Consider the following 19,908-nt stretch of genomic DNA (forward strand, 5'->3'; position numbering starts at 1 on the left):
ATGTCGCTTCGAGTCCAGCCACGTCATCTTCAGTCCAAAATATTCGACATCTTTATCTGCAATCTTTTCTTTATTTCGTCAGTACTTTGATTTAGGCATCGATTTAATTTCTCTCTTATTTAATTTGTGCGTCTATTGTCCCGTTCATATACAGTAGTTTTCATGGTTATTTCATTGTTACGAAAGAAGAAAAAGCGAACGATTTTTCCTTCGTTCTTTTCTTTATTCAAATCATTCTGATTAGCGAATAAATTGCATTGCATTGAAGCTGATGTACGTGGATTTTCGTTGGAAAATTGCTCGACATTGAATTTCATTTGAGGCAACTGTTATGTCTATCGTCGTTTGCTGTCAAATATTTAAGCCATTTATCTTTTTTTAATGGTTCGAAAGGCGCAATTTTGCAGTGACTAGTTGACAGAAACAACCATAAAAGAAATTGGTCTAGGAGCAAACGTGCAGGCGAAAAAAAGCTACGACGATGAGAGATGGAAAGAGAAAGATAGAGTGAAACAAAGAGAAGAAAACGGCACCCCAACACCCTTGAATGACGTTGGTTCGATCGTCCGGAGGAGTGCAGATGAACAACAGTAGTAACACACAGCACTTTATTTCTATCCCATGATGGTTCAGCTTCATTTATTTATTTGTGTGCGACACATCCATTTGAATTTAACATTGCAGCTTTAAAATTAAGCAACACAAATCTTATGTGCTACAAGGCGCTGTACTGTGTTGGCGGCTTGGCGTTCGAAAACTTGGTTCGGTTTGTTAATCGAGTATGTGTAGGCATTTTGGTGGTGGCGCAACGATGGCGGTACACGCTAATGAGGAAACGAGCATAAAGTCGAGCAATTGAGAAAAAGCATGCACTTAGCAACGTTTCTTACCGAATTAAAATTGAAATTCGCTTTTCGATTCAACGGGAAAAACAGTCATAAGAAGTTTTGTTTTTAGCAGCAGCAGTGGCGGTACTTCACGCGATTTTCCATCTACTGTTTCGCGCGGTTGCCGAATGAAAATCACAATATAAATTTCGATTTAAGTCTTGATGCCGATTTTCTCGACTCCACCGCAACAACAACATTCATAGTTGTCCTAACTACAAAGCCTACGATTCGTTTTTCACTTCTTTTCTTTTTGTTTTACTCTCTATTCATAGAAAATGGCTGTGCTGCCATTGTCCCAACCCACTCGCCAAGTCAAAAGTGCTTGGGCACATGCAAATTTGGCGCATTTTCACCCGAAAATTCGCCATTCACCTCCGAACGAAAGCGATCATTAAAAACCAAATATACATTTCCCCCAATATTGAGTACTAAATTTATTTAATTTCCCGTTCAATTTGCGCAAATTGTGTACGTGCCAATTTAAGCACATGTAATCATGTTTAATTTTCCACCTCTACAATCCGGTTCGCTGTTGTTGTTGTAATTTTTTTTTATTCACATTTGCTGCGGCTGGATGGCTGGATTGTGTTGTTGAAATGGCGCAAGCACGACATCCCCGAATAATGTGTTGGCTGTGTGAGTAAGAGTGTGTGTGTGTGTGTGTTTGTGTGTGTGCATTTGAAAAATAGCCCGAAATGCCGATAAAATACTTCCAAAGGCATAACTGTGATTTACAATTCGTGTGCTGGAAAAATACGTCCGCCCGCCGCTTCTTTTCCCACCCCGAATTGATAGTTTTGAGTGGAACAGAGAGAGAGAGAGAGAGAGAGGGTGAGACAGAGAGTGCGGGAGCAAGAGCAAAAGCGCAAATCACGTAATTTGAGCGCTTTTATTACGAGATTTACATTTTAATTGTGCGTCATCAAAACGCGAAGCAGGTGAAAGAGCAAGAGTGGGCCAGAGAGAGATAGAATAAAAGAGCGCAAATACACGAGTGAGAGGCAAGTTGCGCTGAGTGTGACTGGCTTTTCTGGTGCATTTGCAGATATGGCCAATGAATTCAAATCGCTATTACTGCGGATGAATTTTAATTTAGTGCCGCTCCCTCTCTCTCTCTCTCTCTCTCTCTCTCTCTCTCTTGCTCACTCATAACATCCCGAACATAATGAACAAACATTATCAAAAATAACAAACGAATAAATATTCTATATTAATGCCAGAAATATAACCAAGCGCACAGAAAAAACGGCCATTCCAACTCATTTAGGTGATTTTTGCGCAAATAGAACACCGATTGAATGATTAGATGCACAACGTTACATTAAATGCACAATCATTTACATAATCGGCGCAAGTTATGGGTCACACTTTTTTGGCTTTTTAACATGGAAATGCAGATACTATTTATTTTCTGAATGAAATGAAATGAAATGATGCTGCAGAATGATCCATTCTGTTTAAAAAAAGAGCCATCAGTTTATTGTTGACCTTTCTTCAGATAATGTGAGAAATTGCTTGAATGACAAACATTCAATTTGTATTGTGAAAAATAAATTTTTAATGGGTAGGTGCTTAATTTCTTTACCTTTTATCAACCTCATTACATTCAAATTTGAATTGAAGTTTAAACTTCGAATCGAAATTTTCAATTCAATTTATTCAAATCGAAGATTCATTATTAAATCGACAATCGACATTTCTTTTTTTTTGCTTTTCTTAATGACTCAAATTAAGTCACTCAATGTTCGAAGATATCCAACTAATTGTTCGTCGGTTTCGCCCAATATCAATTGAGCAATTTTTGAACAAATTTTTTGAATACAGTGTGCCAATTAGAAATAATGGAAGAATTAGAAAATTACCTAATTTTAGCTCTTCCATCGTCCACTTCTAGCGACATCGATCTTAAAATGCGAATTTCAATTCGGAAATCGTTTTGCATGAAGAAGATTTAGTTTCTATCTTTCTGTTTCTTTCCCTCCTCTCTCTTTACAGAAAAACCGCCTCTAATTTCTAATTGATTCAAATTTGTGAATGTTCCATTGGAACATTGTTCCAATTTGCAAGACTGACCACTATAGGCTACATCTAAAATTGTGTATGTCAATTTCGAATTGCATTTTTCCACTGATTGAGTGAATAAACCTCCCATTTTGGCATTTGCAAACGCTTAGCTTGATTGGATTTGAAAAACCAAATCCGAAATTAATCTGGGTCGAGCTAAAAATAATTTTCCATACAAAATTACATATATTTACAATATATGTCTCTCCCTCTCTCTCTCTCTCTCTCTCGCTCTCTCTCTCTCTCTCTCGCTTTGAACTGCATTTTCGTTGTATTTCTGGGAATCATGCATTCATCAGACAATTAATTTGAAACAAGCCAAAAAATCTGGGCTATTTTGATATGGAAATAAACTCCATATATTTAATTGAAAATGACAGGACAAAATGCCATCGTGGCCGAAAAAATAAATTGTCAGCCAAAAATGTACGTTGTATTTTAATAAAACGTGAAAAAAAACGACGAGAAGAAGTTACATTCTTCACAATATTTGTCTCTTTAATATACGGACAGAGAGAGGAGGAGTGAGATGGAGGCTGAGAGAGAAAAAATAAAGAGGAAGAGTCACAGGGAGGGAAAGCTGGAGAAATCGGGTGAGAATGCAGTGACGCATTTTTTGTCATTGTTACCAATTAAAGCGTTTTCATATTGAAAGAAAAAAAAAGTACCGAGAATAAAAATTGCCTGGTGGAAACTGTATCAGTTTCGAAAATGATATAAAAAAACGAATAACAACAAACGAAAGATGTTTGTAATGACACAGCACGACCAAACAACAGCAGCCAGACCAAAAATAGTATAAAGTGCATTTGGATTTGAAGGCGGCGACGACGACGACAGCTTGATATCAAACCAAACGAGAGAACGATCTCGAGATAAGTAATAAACAACTTTTCAATTTAATCAACGAACAACATTGCATTTGATAGAAGAAGAAGAAGTGGAAAAAAAAGAACCAACAACAACCGTTCATCCAAACCGCGCGCTCTATTTGTTTGTTGATGTCCGCTTCGGGCGTTTGAGTGCTGTGTTGTAGTAGTGTGTCATCGTGGTGATATGCAATTGAAAGTAAATTAAAACGTTGTTGTCGACGACGACGACGACGACAACGACAACGACGAGAATTTCGACGATGCTGGGTTCGGAGTGCAGTCGGAATTTCCGTTTTCATAATTAAAATTCGACAATATATATAAAATTGTTGCTCGTTGTTTGCTCTTGCACTCACTCTCTCCGCAACTGAGATAAGATTATGTCGTGTGTATCGAATGCAGACAAAAACGATCGTTCTTCGTGGTTTTTCGTCTTTTTCTTCTACACTGACTCTATTTGAGATGGCTTTGAATTGTGTGGCCGAAACTATATATACACTTTGATAAGATGAGCAGTGAGCACACACACAATTATTTCTATTTTCATTTTTGGTCGACAGACAACGACAACGACGATGATGATGAAGAAGAAGAAAAAAGCAAACGAATCCGTTGAACGAAAAGTTGAAGCGGGAAACTGTGTTTTTTTCTGCTTTCATTTGGTTCATCTTCTTTTTTTCGAGGCGGTGGATGGCTTTTGTCAAAGTTAAATGCTGACGATCTCGATTTTTAGCTTGATGAACGACAACGACGACGATAACGCAAAACAAGCGGCAAAAAAGTTGGCTCGACTGAAAATAATTCCAGTAAATTATTTGCTTGTTGATGCAATTTCATGTGGCTTTTCATGGGAGTGTGTGTGTGTATGTGCAGCGCGTGTGGTGTCTGGGCAACTTGTGCGCGCGATATGTACGTCGAGCGCCCATTTTTTTCTTTTCGAATCGGTCATTTCATTGGCGGCAAAAAGTTTTTCCCGAAAAAAAATTCCTCCGAAGATACAACGGGGATAATAGCGAACAATCCAATGGACTTTCTATCACAAGTAGTATAGCCATGTTAACGACAAATTAATTTTTTTTCTCTCGTCCTTCTAGTTCTTTGCACTGGGTGAAACATTTACTCTCTGTCTTTTTCCTTCTCTCGTTCTCTGCTTGTCTTTTATTTCCTTTTTTTCCCTTCGCACAAACCACTTAAGCGACAATAAAATGTTGGAAATTGTTGCTAAATAATTAGATGTCTCTTAAACGCTTGTATCCAAACCATTTTGTTGTGGCTGAGAGATAAACTTCGTTTAGGGACCACGGCCAACGATGAACAAGAAGACGAATAGAAGAAAAAAATGTCAATGTTTGTGATATATATCTTGATATGTCCGTTGGTTCGGTTTTTCAATTTGTCTTTCCGGGCTGAGAAAGTGTGACTGTATCGGTTTAGATTGGGAGCAAGGGAGAGAGCGAGAACTTGGCAGAGAGAGAGAGAGAGAGAGAGAGAGAGAGAGAGAGAGAGCGAGAACTAGGCAGAGAGAGAGAGAGAGTGAAATAGAGACGCAGGACGAGATTAAACAGTCTTAACAAATTAGTGTGTGTTTAGCTTGAAGCGAAATGACAGTCAACAACATCGAAAACGGTCACGGTTTCCACTCACTTTATCCCATTTTGTGCGTGCGTTTCTGTGTTGATGTGTATATAAAACAGCTGGAGATCAATTGAAAACGGAGAGAGAGAGAGAGAGAGAGAGAGAGAGAGAGCGCGGTGTGCACACAGAACATGGAAAATAAATCTAACTGTTAATGTCACTAGCCACGCCACTAATAAGCTTTGTTTACCAACATATTTCACATGAACCATACGCACCGTCGTCGTCGCCATTGCCAATGCCCAGACCTGCACACGCTTCTATCATGTCCGTCCGTTTTTATATCTAATTTGGAAATGAGCCCCGTTACACCGCAAAATAATTAAACGCAACTTTCTGATTCATTTCACTTTTGGGCGAAAATGCTCACCACCGCATTTTGCCATTCAATTAATAAGTCATCATAATTTCTGCATGGTACGAGCAACAGAACAAAGTTACGGTCTATAAAAAAGCGAATCTAACACGGATTATTCATTTCCAAAATGAATCACATATCATTTCAAGGTTAACATACGAAGTGGTGGGTTTTTTTTCTCTATTTCGAGCCCCAAAAGACCAGCCTTAAGACATTGTGCTCTTTTATTCGAAATGACTAGCTCTATTCAGCCATTTAATTATTGACTAGCTCTCTCTCTCTCTCTCTCTCTCCCACTCTTCCGTTCTCGTTTTCTCTTTCGTTCGGAGTGTGAGTCAATGCGAAAAGGCCATAAAACACTTACGCACCAGAGAAAACCAGACCGAGTGGCACTAAAACACTCCGCCAACTCGAGATGGAAACTATAAAATAGTCACTTCAAACCCATAAATAAGACACAAACAACGACATTCATCCAATTAAATGGTGTTTTCATTGTTTTTCTCTTGAAAAATGGTGTGTTTCTTTCAAAAAGGTTACAATTATCGCCTGTTTTTTTTTCTATCTCTATGTAGCTCTTCAAAACAAAACAAAAGGAGTAATAAAAGCGTTGTTGGTTCCACCTGGTTCTGAAACCCGTATGACGTTCACATTGTGTCATCAAAAAAGAGTCCCAGAGAGAGAGAGAGAGAAAGAGTGGAAAAAAGGGCTAACGTCATGGATTGCGTTTAATTTAACTAATGGGTTTAAATAGTATTAAATAAAGCGGCTGCATTAAGCAAGGGGGCTAAAATATACACGTAAATCATCACTCTCGGATGTCTTTCTCTCTCGCACACTCTCCTTCTCTCTTGTTCTCTCTTGCTTACTCTTTCACTCTTACTCTCTCGCATTTTCGATAAATAGCGACTATATGTGAACGGCTGTTTAACACTGAAAAGACCAAGCGAGAGAGAAAGAGATAGTGACAGAGACACATATGAGCGCGTGCACATCCAAAAACAAAAGGATTGCATATATCAGCGCAATATTCCCTATTGTAATTGCAATGGATCGATATTTAAACGAAGTTGATGTTGTTGATATTTAAACTTGAATGATCTTGTGCAATGGCAACACAGAGCAAGAGTTACTCACAGAATGTATGTGTTTGATTTTCGGTATAAATTTGGTTTTGCTGTTAACCATCATGTCTCATGATTACGGATAACATGAAAACTGAATTTAGAATTTAGATTAGTGCAACAAATAGTGTATATAGTGCATTATTATGTTGTCTTGACGAGCGGCGCGGTACAGCGCACCGATGAAGAATCTGTGTCTTGTTTACACATTTCCTTTCGAGAAAAACCAACCGAAAATGAACTGAACGGAAAATCTGTTTGGCAGCCTCACTTCTGCTCAATCGGCGTCTCTCTCTCTCTCTCTCTCTCTCTCTTCGAAAACAGAAACTTGAAAATCAAATTAAAGTAAATTTAATCCCTGCTTTATTCTCCTTTTTTTTGTTCATTCAATTCTCTCAAAAAACAACATTCAATTCTCTCTCCTCTCTAAATAGTATTTAGCAAATATGAACGTTTTTTTTTCTTCTTCTCTACTCTCCGTTTGAAACATTTTGCAACACATGCACACAGTAAACGAAAATATGATTACCAAAGCCATTACATTCATTATTACGTTTCGGTTAATTTTTGTTAACGTTTTCATAAAATGGAATAAACGACAGAGCAACAACAGAGAGAACACAACAGAACAGAACCGAAAAAAAAGATTAAATAAAAATATACAAAAGGCAGTAGCAGTTAAGAATAAGCCGGTGGTGCGGCTCTACCAGTTACTCTCGTTCATTCGTTCGCCTCTGTTTTTCTCTTTCTCTCTCTCCCTTCCTTTTTGCCTCGGACCCGCTGCTTTTGTGTTACTCAGTGTATTAAATGTGAATATGGTGTGTATTTTGAAATTTTTTTTTAACATGCAATGCCAGCAACGCAAAACGTTATTGCATGTGGTAACCAGTCACACAATACACACACCAAATATACATAAAATTATATACATATTAGGATAATGCTCTTTGTTTCGTTTTCGGTTTGGCTCTATCTCTGACTCTCTAGTTCTGGCCTGGGCCATTTTCAATCCTGTAACTCGAATTCGCGGTCAAACCATTTGCATTTGCTGTCTGAACGACGAACCAACAATCGTTTGCGAAAAGTCACAAATTGACGGCAATTGTTAGTAACAATTTGTTATGAAAAGTCAAAAGTCGAATTGTACCGCGTTCGAAGAAAGGAGCTGCGCGACCGATTTCGTTTCGAAACTACCGTCAATCTTTGTGAAAAATGGCAAATTTTCTGCGGCAACAAAAACAACACTACGAACATTTTTGTGCATTAGCTTAACGAACAAATTTTACATTAGCTGCTGGCACAAAAGGAGACAAGAGAGAAAAGAGCGTTTGAAGTTTCTGCAAATGGTTGCAGAGAGAGAGCACCGTGGAAAAACATACGGTGCAGTGGCATAGACACAAGCCGTAGACAAGCCACTAAGTATGCAATTTGTTGCATTGCAGTCATTTCTTTTTTTTCGTCTTTTTTCTTACTTTATGATGGGTGATTTCTGGTGTGTTTTTTTTTTTTGTTCGTTTGGTTTGGTTTGCGCGGCTTTTTCTTTGCCATTCGTCGTTTGTTTGTGCATGGATGTACGACAATCACCTACTACTGTCATGCACCGCGGTCTCTTTCTCTTTTTCCATCTCTCTTCCTGAGCTCTTTGAATTAATGCGCTTCGCTGATAAAACTATTTTCACATGGCAAAAATATTGTGTCGTCTGCATCAAAAAGGATCATTTTGAATGATTTCTTATATCCATTTGCCGAAACAAAACTGAAAAAAACCGACCCATACAGAGAGAGAGAGAGGGAGAGAGAGAGAGAGTAAAACGAGTGTATGCGGCAAAAAACAAACACAAATCATATTTATTTCTCACACGATGACGTAATGGCAGAGTTATGATCGAAAAGCCCGTTTCCCCCGTTGAGCGTTGAACGGCCGTGATTGCATTTGACGATGCATTTGCGATGTGCGAGGGTTACGTGCGCGCACGGAGAGCGTGTGCTGTGTGAATAGGGCACGTGTGCGCATCGATTTAATTGAATCGCGTCGCCAAGAGAGAAATCGACCAATTCCATTCTTCTCTCGCGTCCCTATCGTTGTCGTTGTCGATATGGCCGCTGTTTTGCTTTCTCAAATGGTATCATTCACCGTAGTCTCAAACCGATATTTATTAGACACTTTGGCGCTTGTTTATTTTCGGTGTATTTAATGTTCAGCATATGTCACTTGAGTCATGGTTGCTGCATTTTACACCACTCGCGCGCGTTTGCCGAACATCAAATGAATCACAACATTGTTTTGTGTCAGTTCAGTGTGTCATCGCGAGAGCGGATGGGAGAGAGAGAAGCGAAGCCGAAGGAAGAGCGTGTGTGTATGATTGTAGCGATTTAATTTGCTGCCTAATGATGTGCAAGCGTGTGAATTACCAAAAATCGAAATTTTATAGCCAAAGCAATAAAATCCGACTAACTCCTCACAGTTGAACTCTTCATTCTTCGTTTTCAAAGAAGAATCAACAGAATAAAAAAAAACGCATGTGTGCTGAGCGTGTGAAAATGGCAAGTTCAAACAACGAAAACTATTTTCAATGCGAATAAATCCCAGCACAACACAAACACATTATTCCATTCAATTATCTCTTTTTATCTCGAGCAATTCCGGTTAGGGTATATGCTACCGAAATTTAATTTGCACCCATTTGATGCGGCGGCGGGGTTAAAATCCATTTTTGCCTGGTATTTATCTAAGCTTACGGAATTCAGTTATTTATTGGCGTATTGGTGTCATTTTGTGGATTCGAGATTTTCTATATCGATTGTTATAGCATCAAGCCATTCACCATTCACACACAACCAACAACAACTTAATATTCTCTTTGTCCCAAATTTCCAAAAGGAGATTAGACGAAGATTTTACGAGAATTCGATGTATGAACGAGTGCTGTGCCAACGAGAGAGAGAGAGAGAGAGAGAGAGAGAGAGAGTCGATCTCTGAATGAGTGAATAAACAAGAGAAGCACTTCAGCACAACGGATGTGTATGTTTCACAGAAGTTTGTATGCTAACTTATGACTAATTGATGTGGATAACTTTTATAGAGAGAAATTGAAATGCTTTTTGTTTTGCTATATTCCGGTTGGATTCGTACTATTTCTGCTGCTGCTGCTGCTGCTGCTGTATGTGCAAATGTATTCACATCAAATATTCAATAGAAATTGACGGAATTTGTCACAATAAGCGAATATTTGGGCCATACACACACACACACACCATTTCCATTCCCAACAACACTTTGATTCCGATTAACATACATACGTATAATTCACACCGTATAGAGAAAACACTTTGCGGGCACATTTCGGCGGGGATCGGTATCAATCGCTTGCATATTTTATGCATAGTTGGAGGTAGCACACAAAGTGCCCAACATGAACGATGTTGATTTCCACAAAAATCACATAACAAGCGATTTTCAATTAAAACAACCCAAAACCCAGTGTTCCCATTGTTTATTTTTGTTTAAGTGCGTCGTTGTCGTCGTCCGCCCGAACTACAGTCGTGAGGGCCGAACAAATTTTTTGTTAACAAATTAAGAAACATACAGACAGCAAAAAAAATGAGTTAAACATGCAGATGGATATTTCAAGTGTACTTAGGATATATGCATTTTTCAGAAATTCCATCAACATTTGACGACTGAATGGCATTTCCGATGCTTTTTTTCCTCTTTCGAATAATATTTGGACGGAGACATTTTTTGAGCGTCATTTTTTGCGAGTTTTTTCTTCTGTTTTGGTTTTTTTTCTCCTTTTTTGAGATGTTGTCGTGTTTTTTCCTTTTGATTTTTTCTTTTTTACGACTTTTTCATCTTTTTCACGATAATTCCCTCCTATTTTCGCAAGAATTTCCTACAAAAGTGAGAAATTTTTCCACTTCCCCCCAAAAAAATATCCTCTTAGCACCTCAATTTATATCCTTCACCATCGGTAATTCGCTCGCTGTAATGCGTGAATCACGCAAAATTACAACAAGAAACACAAATTGCGTGACGCAATCAGTCGTCCCGGTGTTAAACATTCATGCCGTTCATATTTGTAAATCAAAAATCCATAGACGAGTTAGCTGCCAAGTGATCGTTTTGTTTCTAACTCCAGACGTAACGTAATTTAAAACCAAACGAATGAAAGAAAAAAAAAATGTAGAAGAAACACAATGCAACTTACCGAATGTGGTGTTCGCCAAAAAGCCAATTATAATTATCACGTTTACCAAATTAATTGTATTCATGTTGATGTGTCGGTGTGTGTGTGTGTCGCGAGACAACAACAACAACAAAAACGCGTGTGTTTTTTAAATGAACTTTTTTTTTTGCTGTTTCGTTCACTTATTCATAAATTGCATGTATTGATTCATTTGATTGAAACTGAATCTCTCTCTCTTTTTTCTCTTCTTCCGCTTTTGGCAGATAATGGCAAATCCGATTAATTTATCGCTTCGATCTTGTTTACTCAATCGTTGTACAATATTATGGAAAATTCAATATTCAAATAGACATAAACGACCGACCGGACCTGCTGTCGATGGACGAACGAATCAATGCAGGGTAGAAAAAAAAACGGAAGAGGAAAATGAAACTCCTGAATGGAATCACGCCGGTTTTTTGCACGATAAAATAAAATAAAACAAAGTGAACACTCAACAGACACAAATACATACACACACAGCGAGAGAAAGAGAGAGACACTAACACCCAGTCAACATATAAAAAAAAGGAAAATTGATTGCCACTTTTCTGTTTACGATAGATTCAATATGGATTCGATGTGCCAAATACACGATCATTGCCGCGGATTAAGTAATCTTTTTTGTTGTTGTTGGTGATGATGATGCTGTTTTTTTTTCTCTCTATTCTTCTGTTGTTTCTCTATTGGCTTCTCATCTGAGTATTACAAGTTTTTAGTTTTTCCAATGCCAGCACATTTTCTAATCTCACAACAAAATGTTTTTTTTTGTTTTGGTTCAGTTTTCCGTACTTATTTCCCTGCTCTCTCTCTCTCTCACACACACGAAACTATGAAGTGAACCAATTTTGTATGCGATACAAATAAAAGACAATATTTGCTGTCATTCATACTGAGTGCCGTCATACCGAACAGCTCGATGCATTTTTAATAACCGACTGCATTTTAATGGTGTTGCGTTTTTGTTTTGTTTGAACCATTTTTTTGTTTGTCCGCTTTATTTTCAAATTGTTTTCGTTTATCAAATTAAACAGATCCTTTACACATGAATACATTCATTTCGATTATGAAACATTGATAAATTTGCACTAATACGTTTTATTCCTGTCTTGTTCGGTTTAATTGTCGGTTTCGGAGTTCAGAAATGTGTTCGGATTTTAGGCGTAGCGACAGACAGGACGATACACAACATCAAAACAAACTCAAATCGAAGAAGGACACACCGAAGAAAAAATCAAACACAGAAACGGAAGAAATGACCACGCGATTTTACTTGTGCGAGAGTCAACGACAATACGACGACTAAAAACACATCGAAAACGAACTTGATTGAAACGAATAAACGAACATTTGTACTTTAGCGTTGTTTAACGAACAACTGCATTCACACGACTAAACAGTGACGATGCGGCATTACCATAACATAGCCCATAGTTTTGTGTATTGTTTGGTTTTGCTTTTGCCTCACTTCTATATGCTCAATCCGCATTTTCATAGGCATGCTGATGTTGATGTGCTCTATACACACCACCGATGTAACGTTCATTGCCTCCGCTTGTGAGCATGTGTGTGTGCCGCCTAGTGTGTGGATATATGTTTAGGTTACGCAACCAGACAACATGAGGATCCAACGTTTGAAGACAAGACGAGGACTTTTTTGGGCAACGCATTTTTTACTCGATTTAACTCAACTTGAACGTCAATTGGCCCATTCGTTGTTCATGAAATGGACAACTGACGTTGATTTTGAAGTAAAATTAAGGATTTCTCATGAGGCACAAAGGATACGGATACTCGAGACTTGTAGTTGAATTTTTCAGCATTGGAAATTACCGAGCCGTTTTTTCGTTTAATAATGTGTCCAATTTTGTTCCAATCAAATGATCAAAAATTACCTCAAGTGTTTCACTGTTTTAGACTGATTCGAAGCGGACATTTATCGGTGCAAATGGTCCTTTTGTGTTAAGTCAACGTGCTTGGTTGAAAGATAAAAATCTAAAAAACCCTTTTTTACTTGAAATTCGCTCCATTTGGCTTCTGATCCGTTATCAACACATTTTTGGAGTTTTCTGGTCGACCACCCGGTATTAGCTCTTCTTGTTAAATGACAAATTTAAGCAAAAATAGAGGAAAATGCAAAAGAAAGACACGGTTCACCCAATGAAAAAAATCCGTTCAACTAAAGTCGAAGCAATGCAATGTTTTTTTTCCTGTTCAGTTGAACGCATCCTTCGCGGAAATTCCATGCGATGTGTTGTGCATTTGAATAACGCATAACGCACACAGCTGTTTTTTTTTCTCGTGTAGAAACGATCGGTTTCTTGGTCGCATGAAAGAGACACATGCAAATGTTGGCAGGCAACAACAGAAGCAGCAGCAGCAGCGACGGCAACGGCAAATTATGCGATTTCGATATATATGGTCGGAAAATGCGGAATTTTGATCGCTACAGCTAGTGCCTACTGCTGGTGCTGTTGGTTTGTACGGATAGTAAAGTTGACATCGTCTGCATTAGGACGTGTGTACGTTTACAAGAATAACAATAGGGCAGCTGACAGTAGTCATTTGCTACTGAATCCAAGCCGTTCGTACAAAATGGATTTATGTTATTTTGAAAATAGCGTGGCGATTGAAACGATAGAGACGACGACGACGATTTTCTTGTGTTCAACATCGAAATTGTGCGGTGAACGGGTGGCTCATTGTCTGTAAGCGGTGTGTATCAATGGCACTGGGCTTCTTCTTCCTTTTTTTTGTCATTCTCATGCTCTCTCTCTCTCTCTGACCCTCTATCTTGCTGTCTAAAACTATGGCTCCTTGTGTGTGCAAACCATTCGGTTTGGAATGTGTTTGCGCTGATTGGTTTTTTCGTGTCTCATACCTACCTTTTCTCGTCCCGGTACACAAAATCACCCGCTTCGTATCAATCTTCTCGTGTAGGTGTGTGTGTGTGTCGGCATGGTACAAACAAGAACAACCTCGGATCGTACAGTTGTTTTTTGCTGTTGCTCTCTGTTCTATATGATTCGACTAAATCTCGACGCCGTTGTCATCTTGACATATATAGATACGTATAGATTGCGGCTGGTATATCATCTGTATTTTTGGCTCCATTTCGAATGCTATATATGTAGAAAAAAGACAGATATCGATTCAATCCGATGAAATAACTAAATAAAATCCATGTAAATAGACCGGATGCGACAGCGGTATAATAAATGTTATTGTTGTCGACAGATTCGAAACCGTTAGTTCCTCTTTTTTTTGCAACTTCGGGATCACTCGAAGAGAACAGAGACAAAAAAAAACAACGCCTACTTTATAGCGCATTAAGTGAAATGAGACTTTAAATCGATATATCGGCCTGATACATCGTCATCGACGATTTTATTTGATTGCCTCGGAAAGAGCAGTGTTTGTGATTGCTTCGGCATTCGAATGCCGGCCACCATACATCAAATTGCCAATCGAAACCTTTGCTTCAAATCATTTTTCATCGCAGAGCCCCCCAAAACGAACGGTTTTTAATGCTGCCACGAGGAGATGGTCGAAAAAAAAGAGTCCAAAGGGTAGGGGCAGTGTTCGACTCTTCAAGTCCCCAGGACCATATCAAATCGTCACACGTCACCAACAAAGGCCATCTTTTCGTCATTCGAACGCAATGCATTAATTTAAATGCAGTCGACATGTAGACACGGTTTAGTGGCCGTGTTTTTTTTTTCTTTGAATGGACAATGCGAAGCTCTTTTGAAATATGACTGTCGGATCGTATCAGATTGAATAACAATTGATGGAGCTTTTGACTTTTTTTCTTCACTATGACTGTATTCTGACAACACTGTTCTCTCTCAACCTTCAAATCATCAATTGTATGACAAGAAATTTACCTTTTTTCTGTAGACAGTTTCGACTTTAGCACACTTTGGTGATGCCTAGGCATAGTGTGAGACTTTCACTTTTTGTCTGCTTGGAGATCGACATTTGAAGAGAATTTTGAGCGAGCATCACTTCTTATTTTGTGCTGACACTTTTCATTCGACGCCGAGAATTCTCATTCTATCGATGAAAGTGAAATCTACCAAATTTCCCTATAAATTAGCAAAATATCTAGTGAAATTAGTTCATTTAGTTGGAGAGTTTATTTTCTATTCATTTTTGGTACATGACAATTAACATCGAGCCTAAACTCCTCATAAGGAGTCAAATAAATATGGGCAATCAATGTAAATTTCAATCAGTACATTTTTCTCCCTTCGATTGAGTTTTTTTCTCTTCATTTTACTTTTTTCTGCTCAATGATTATTGGATTGTTTTTCTACCAAATATTCTGGGATGTTTTTCTTCATTGTATTTTTGATGGTTTTCATTTTGTAATGGTTTTTTCCTATTTTTTCAAATGTTCTTTTTTTCTCAATGTTCCGTATGTTTTTCTTTCCATCAATTCGTTATTCTTCGTTTATTTAAATCGTTGTTCCCTCATTTCCCATCTTATCCCAAAAACCGATTAAACTTTTGCCGAACGAATTCGATTAAATGAATTCAAAATACTTGAATCAAAGTCATCATGATCCAGACAGTCGGTCCACATTCAAACCACATTAACCGATAGATAAGCGAAAAGTACAACAGTTCTAAACGTATGAACAAATTTCTTTTCATGATAGAGAACAAGTGTTTGTGTTTTGGATGTCATCAATGGCTGCTGCTTCGGTTGCGACTACAACTTGAAGGTGATGACGATGCGTTTCTCAGTAGGCTAATCAAAGTGGAAATCAGAATAAATGATCAGCTAAGGTGTGCGTGTGTCACAATGCTGTGTAATGAATGTGAGGGCCTCACTTGTGAGGCTCACATCGTGAGCATTTTGAATGGATATGGGAGAAAACATTCTCCGAAAAAGGTACTTACACTTGTCGAATGAGTGGTGTCGATGAATTTTCGTCAATGTGCTCGGAAATGAAGCGTCTGAAAATATATTGCAAAACAATACGTAACAATTGAGAGATTGAACGAAAGAGACAATGAACAATATTCATTAAAAATTGACTTGAAAATTGCATGGAAAAACATACGGTTTTCTGCTGGAACCATCTTTGAAGCGCATCCCTTGCAATCGTCGCAATGGATAAGAAATTAGCCAGTCAATGTAACCATTTGAGAACTCGTTCAACAGATGACGGCGGATAGCTTCACGTTTTCTCTTCAAATAGTCGCTCTTTTGGCGTTGAACGACATAGCCTTGCTGGTACAATCGCTTCACAGCATTTCGAATTTTAAACAGTCGACCTCTCTGTGCATTTAGTCAATTAGTTTCAATTTGTGCAATTTTCTCAAAGAAGAAAACTCGTTCTGTTTCTTACCATTAGAATGACACGTCGTTTCCGATATTTCATTCGAAAATCGATGGTACGGAAAAATCCATTGAATTTTATTGGCACAAAAAGTTTGAGAAACTCTCTGGGCAACTGAAAATATATGATTTTTCGAGAGTAAAAATATATGAAATTGCAAAACTGACTAAATAAACATAAATTATCTTACATCTTCCGAAAATTTGGCACATCTTGCAACTTTGTCGCAAATACCACACTGAAACAGTCGCTGATTTCGATTGTTCAGCTTACATACTGAAAGTAAACAAGAACATAAAGTGGTAACAACAAGATCAAGAATTAAGAACACGGTTTTGAGCCGAATCATCAGAATTCTCGTCATAACGATGAAAATATGATGATTTTGACTCTCTTTTTTTTTTAATGTTGTTTGGCATTTTGAAAAGCGATAACACATCGAACAATTATTGAACAAGAAAACAAAAAATAATATACGAAAAACCAAAACCTTTTGGAAGGCACTTTTGACAGAAAATGTGATAACACTGCAGTGCATACAGTCGTGGATTGCTGGATAGACACTGAAAGCAGTAATTGCAACAAACCCGCTCAAATTTTGATAGAAATGCTAATCTCCTGCGATCGTCTGCCATATTGAATACGTACTGAATTTATTGCGCGAACGGCTCGCATTCAATGTCACAGTTTGAACGGTGAGTCACAGTGTTTGACACTTCAAAAGTGTTGACAAAAAAAATCAAAGTGTTGACAAGGAAGAGAGTTGCGTTTTATTTACAGTTTTCGCACTACCACTTTGAAGTGAAAGAGATATTACACACGTATTGACTATACCACTGAATCGCTTGGACTCTTGATGCTTGCTGCCGTTGAGAGTGAACGGAATGAAGAGAGAAATGGAGAGTTAACGAGAAGAGAGAATGGAAGAGTGAAAGGGATAATGTTGAATGCGTTAATTGTTCAGAATGACTCAAGTTTCGAATTGATTAGCACAGTATTGGACTGTTGAAAAATTGCAACAGATGAAATTTTGAAGTGAGATATTCTCAACTTTGTTGCATTTTAAAATGAGATTTCTTCAATTCAAGGTCATATTTTTATATGCGTTTAGTCTTTCGCACTAAATAGCGACAGCCGCATGAGTCTTGATTGGACATAATGGAAAATTTCCATTTTTCAGGCAATTATGAGAAAAAATGGGTATTTTTTGGGACAATCTCCCTTCGAAAAACTCAATCAATTCCTTTTTGAAATGTTTCTTCTCTTAAGTTTTGCATCATAAGCTAAGAAATAAGTTGGAAAGCTGTGAATAATGGCATTTCCATGATATTTCTATGGAATGTGAGTATTTATGTTATGGAAAAATCCTAAACACTGAACATAATAAATGCTTAATCCCGGATTAATAATCCGTTATGTCAATTTGACAAATAGTTGAGAATTGCCAAAAATAAATTGTAATGATTATTACGAGCAATTCAAAACCTAGAATAAATTCAACCTCAAATAGCTAAATATGCCAAAGAAATCATGAAAAACTCCACAAAAACCGATTTGAAAAGAGAAAATCACCATATAAAAAGAGACACGATTTTGAAAATGGTTCAAATGTTGAAGTATTTATTCGAACAAGTCCGAATTTCCTCGTAAAATGGTCTTGAAATTGAACGATTTTCAATCATTTCGACACTTTAGATTCACACAAAAAGTCAAATGGATCCAAGTGAGAGATGTATTGACGAGGGCAACGGTCTTTTATTGCAGTGCAATTTGCCACTTGTGTTGTTGTTATTGTTGTTCTTCTTCTTTGGATGGCTCGTTTGTCGTTCGTGTGGATCAAATTTGCAGCAAATCGATAGAGATCGGTTTCTGTGGTTTATCACGTTCAATTCAAGTGATAAAAAAGACTTTGATTTGTCGGGAGCCAAAACAAGCTTACAACACACACTCACTCTCTCTTTCCCTCTCTCTCTCTCTCTCTCTCTCTCTCTTTCTCTCTTTCTTTCTTTCTCTCGCTCTCACTCTCCCACTTTTCTTCACTTGTTCGTTAGCAAACATACACACACACACACACAGCTAAGAAATAATACGAAATAAAAGCGGGCATACGAAAAATTATTCGTTTCACGTACATCCACCATTTTTATGCCCAATCAAGCAGAACGCGTTTAAGAATGGGGCGAAATGTTCACCGATAAATTATGTCAAGATAAAAATTCTTTGCAGTCTCTTGCATAAAATCGTTTGCTCTTGCGTTAGCAAGACCGGTTTGGGTGGGATTGGTTGGTGTTTGGAGTGGTGTTGGCCCATTGTTGAAGTTGAGAGATGAATTTATGGTTTTTTGTAGCGCGTTTTGTTTTGAAATGAGACACAAGTGTGATGTTTTAATGGAGGCGTGTGAATTATGTATGTTTTTTCACCTAGCTTCACGGCACCTGGGCGAGATTTACTGATACATATATATCGAGAGGATGTTGCTCGATTCGAAAATGCAGTGACAAGACTTTTGTTCTCTCAATTCTCGCTCCCCCGTTCTCACTTCTTTCCTCTCTTGTCTCGTTCTATCGCACTTTGCTTTCGATTCCATTCATTTTCGTTGAGTTGGTTTGATTTTTCCGGATATTTGTTTCAAAAAGCAATGGTTTGATAAGCAAGGAATGGAACGAGCGAGCAAGAACGAGAAACGATGAAAGAAATGAAATAGATGGTGTTGGGTAGCGGTTGACTAGGTTTTTGTGTGTGTCGGACAACTTCTCTCTAGCTCTCTGACCCAACCAACGTCTTTATCGACTTTGGCTCTGGTCACGCTTCCCACATAAATGCCAACCAACTGAATGCATACCAAATGAAACTCACTCAATGTTGTCCAAACACATTTATTTTGCGATACATTTTCTCTGCTCGTTTGAGCTGTTAGTAACATTTAGAAAATCTAATTTGATTCTCTCTTTTTATTCCATTCGTTCATTGGTTGGTTGGTTGGTTGGTGTTGTTTTTTTCCTTCTATTCTGCTTGCCCTGCTGTAAGTTCGTTTCAAGTGTTGGCTTTGTTTTTCGAGTGCATGTGCGTGAAAATTGCTGACCTCATTTATCCGTCATTATCCACATATTGGTTTCGATACGGCCTCAGTATTACAAGCTCCAGCCGTGAAGCGATTTTTCTTTGCTTTATTTCTTCTTCTTCTTCCTTCCTCTATTTGCTTCAATAAAACAAACCACTTCATGTTGTACTCAATAAAATCGTATCGAGTTAACGGAATTAATTCGAATATCTACTTTCTGCCTGTCCATTGTACGGTTATTATGGGTGTCAAACAACAACGGCTACAGAAACAACAACGATAACGACGACGAACAACAACGACAATGGCAACGACGACCACCACCAT

At 38.0% G+C, this 19,908-nt stretch overlaps 2 protein-coding genes across 2 annotated transcripts in view; both read right to left on the bottom strand.

Moving 5' to 3' along the window:
• LOC129573324 (roundabout homolog 2-like) overlaps positions 1–12,575 on the bottom strand; it is a 57,189-nt gene extending 44,614 nt beyond the window's left edge. Inside the window, exon 1 of the mRNA XM_055453717.1 lies at positions 11,152–12,575. Coding sequence (XP_055309692.1) covers positions 11,152–11,215 — 64 coding nt within the window. The 5' untranslated portion in view covers positions 11,216–12,575. The remainder of the gene's footprint in view (positions 1–11,151) is intronic.
• Positions 12,576–15,361: 2,786 nt separating this feature from the next.
• On the bottom strand, positions 15,362–16,636 carry LOC129573366 (uncharacterized). Its single transcript, XM_055453783.1, has 4 exons — positions 16,530–16,636; positions 16,242–16,459; positions 16,078–16,134; positions 15,362–15,925 (listed from the first exon to the last, which is right to left on the bottom strand). The coding sequence occupies exons 1-4, from the start codon at positions 16,560–16,562 to the stop codon at positions 15,862–15,864; spliced, it is 372 nt and encodes a 123-aa protein (XP_055309758.1). The 5' UTR covers positions 16,563–16,636; the 3' UTR covers positions 15,362–15,861.
• Positions 16,637–19,908: the final 3,272 nt, after the last annotated feature.

Source organism: Sitodiplosis mosellana, unplaced genomic scaffold (genome assembly GCF_009176505.1).
Source record: "Sitodiplosis mosellana isolate CC-2019 unplaced genomic scaffold, AAFC_SMos_1.0 Smas_scaffold_6062, whole genome shotgun sequence".
Lineage (NCBI taxonomy): Eukaryota > Metazoa > Arthropoda > Insecta > Diptera > Cecidomyiidae > Sitodiplosis > Sitodiplosis mosellana.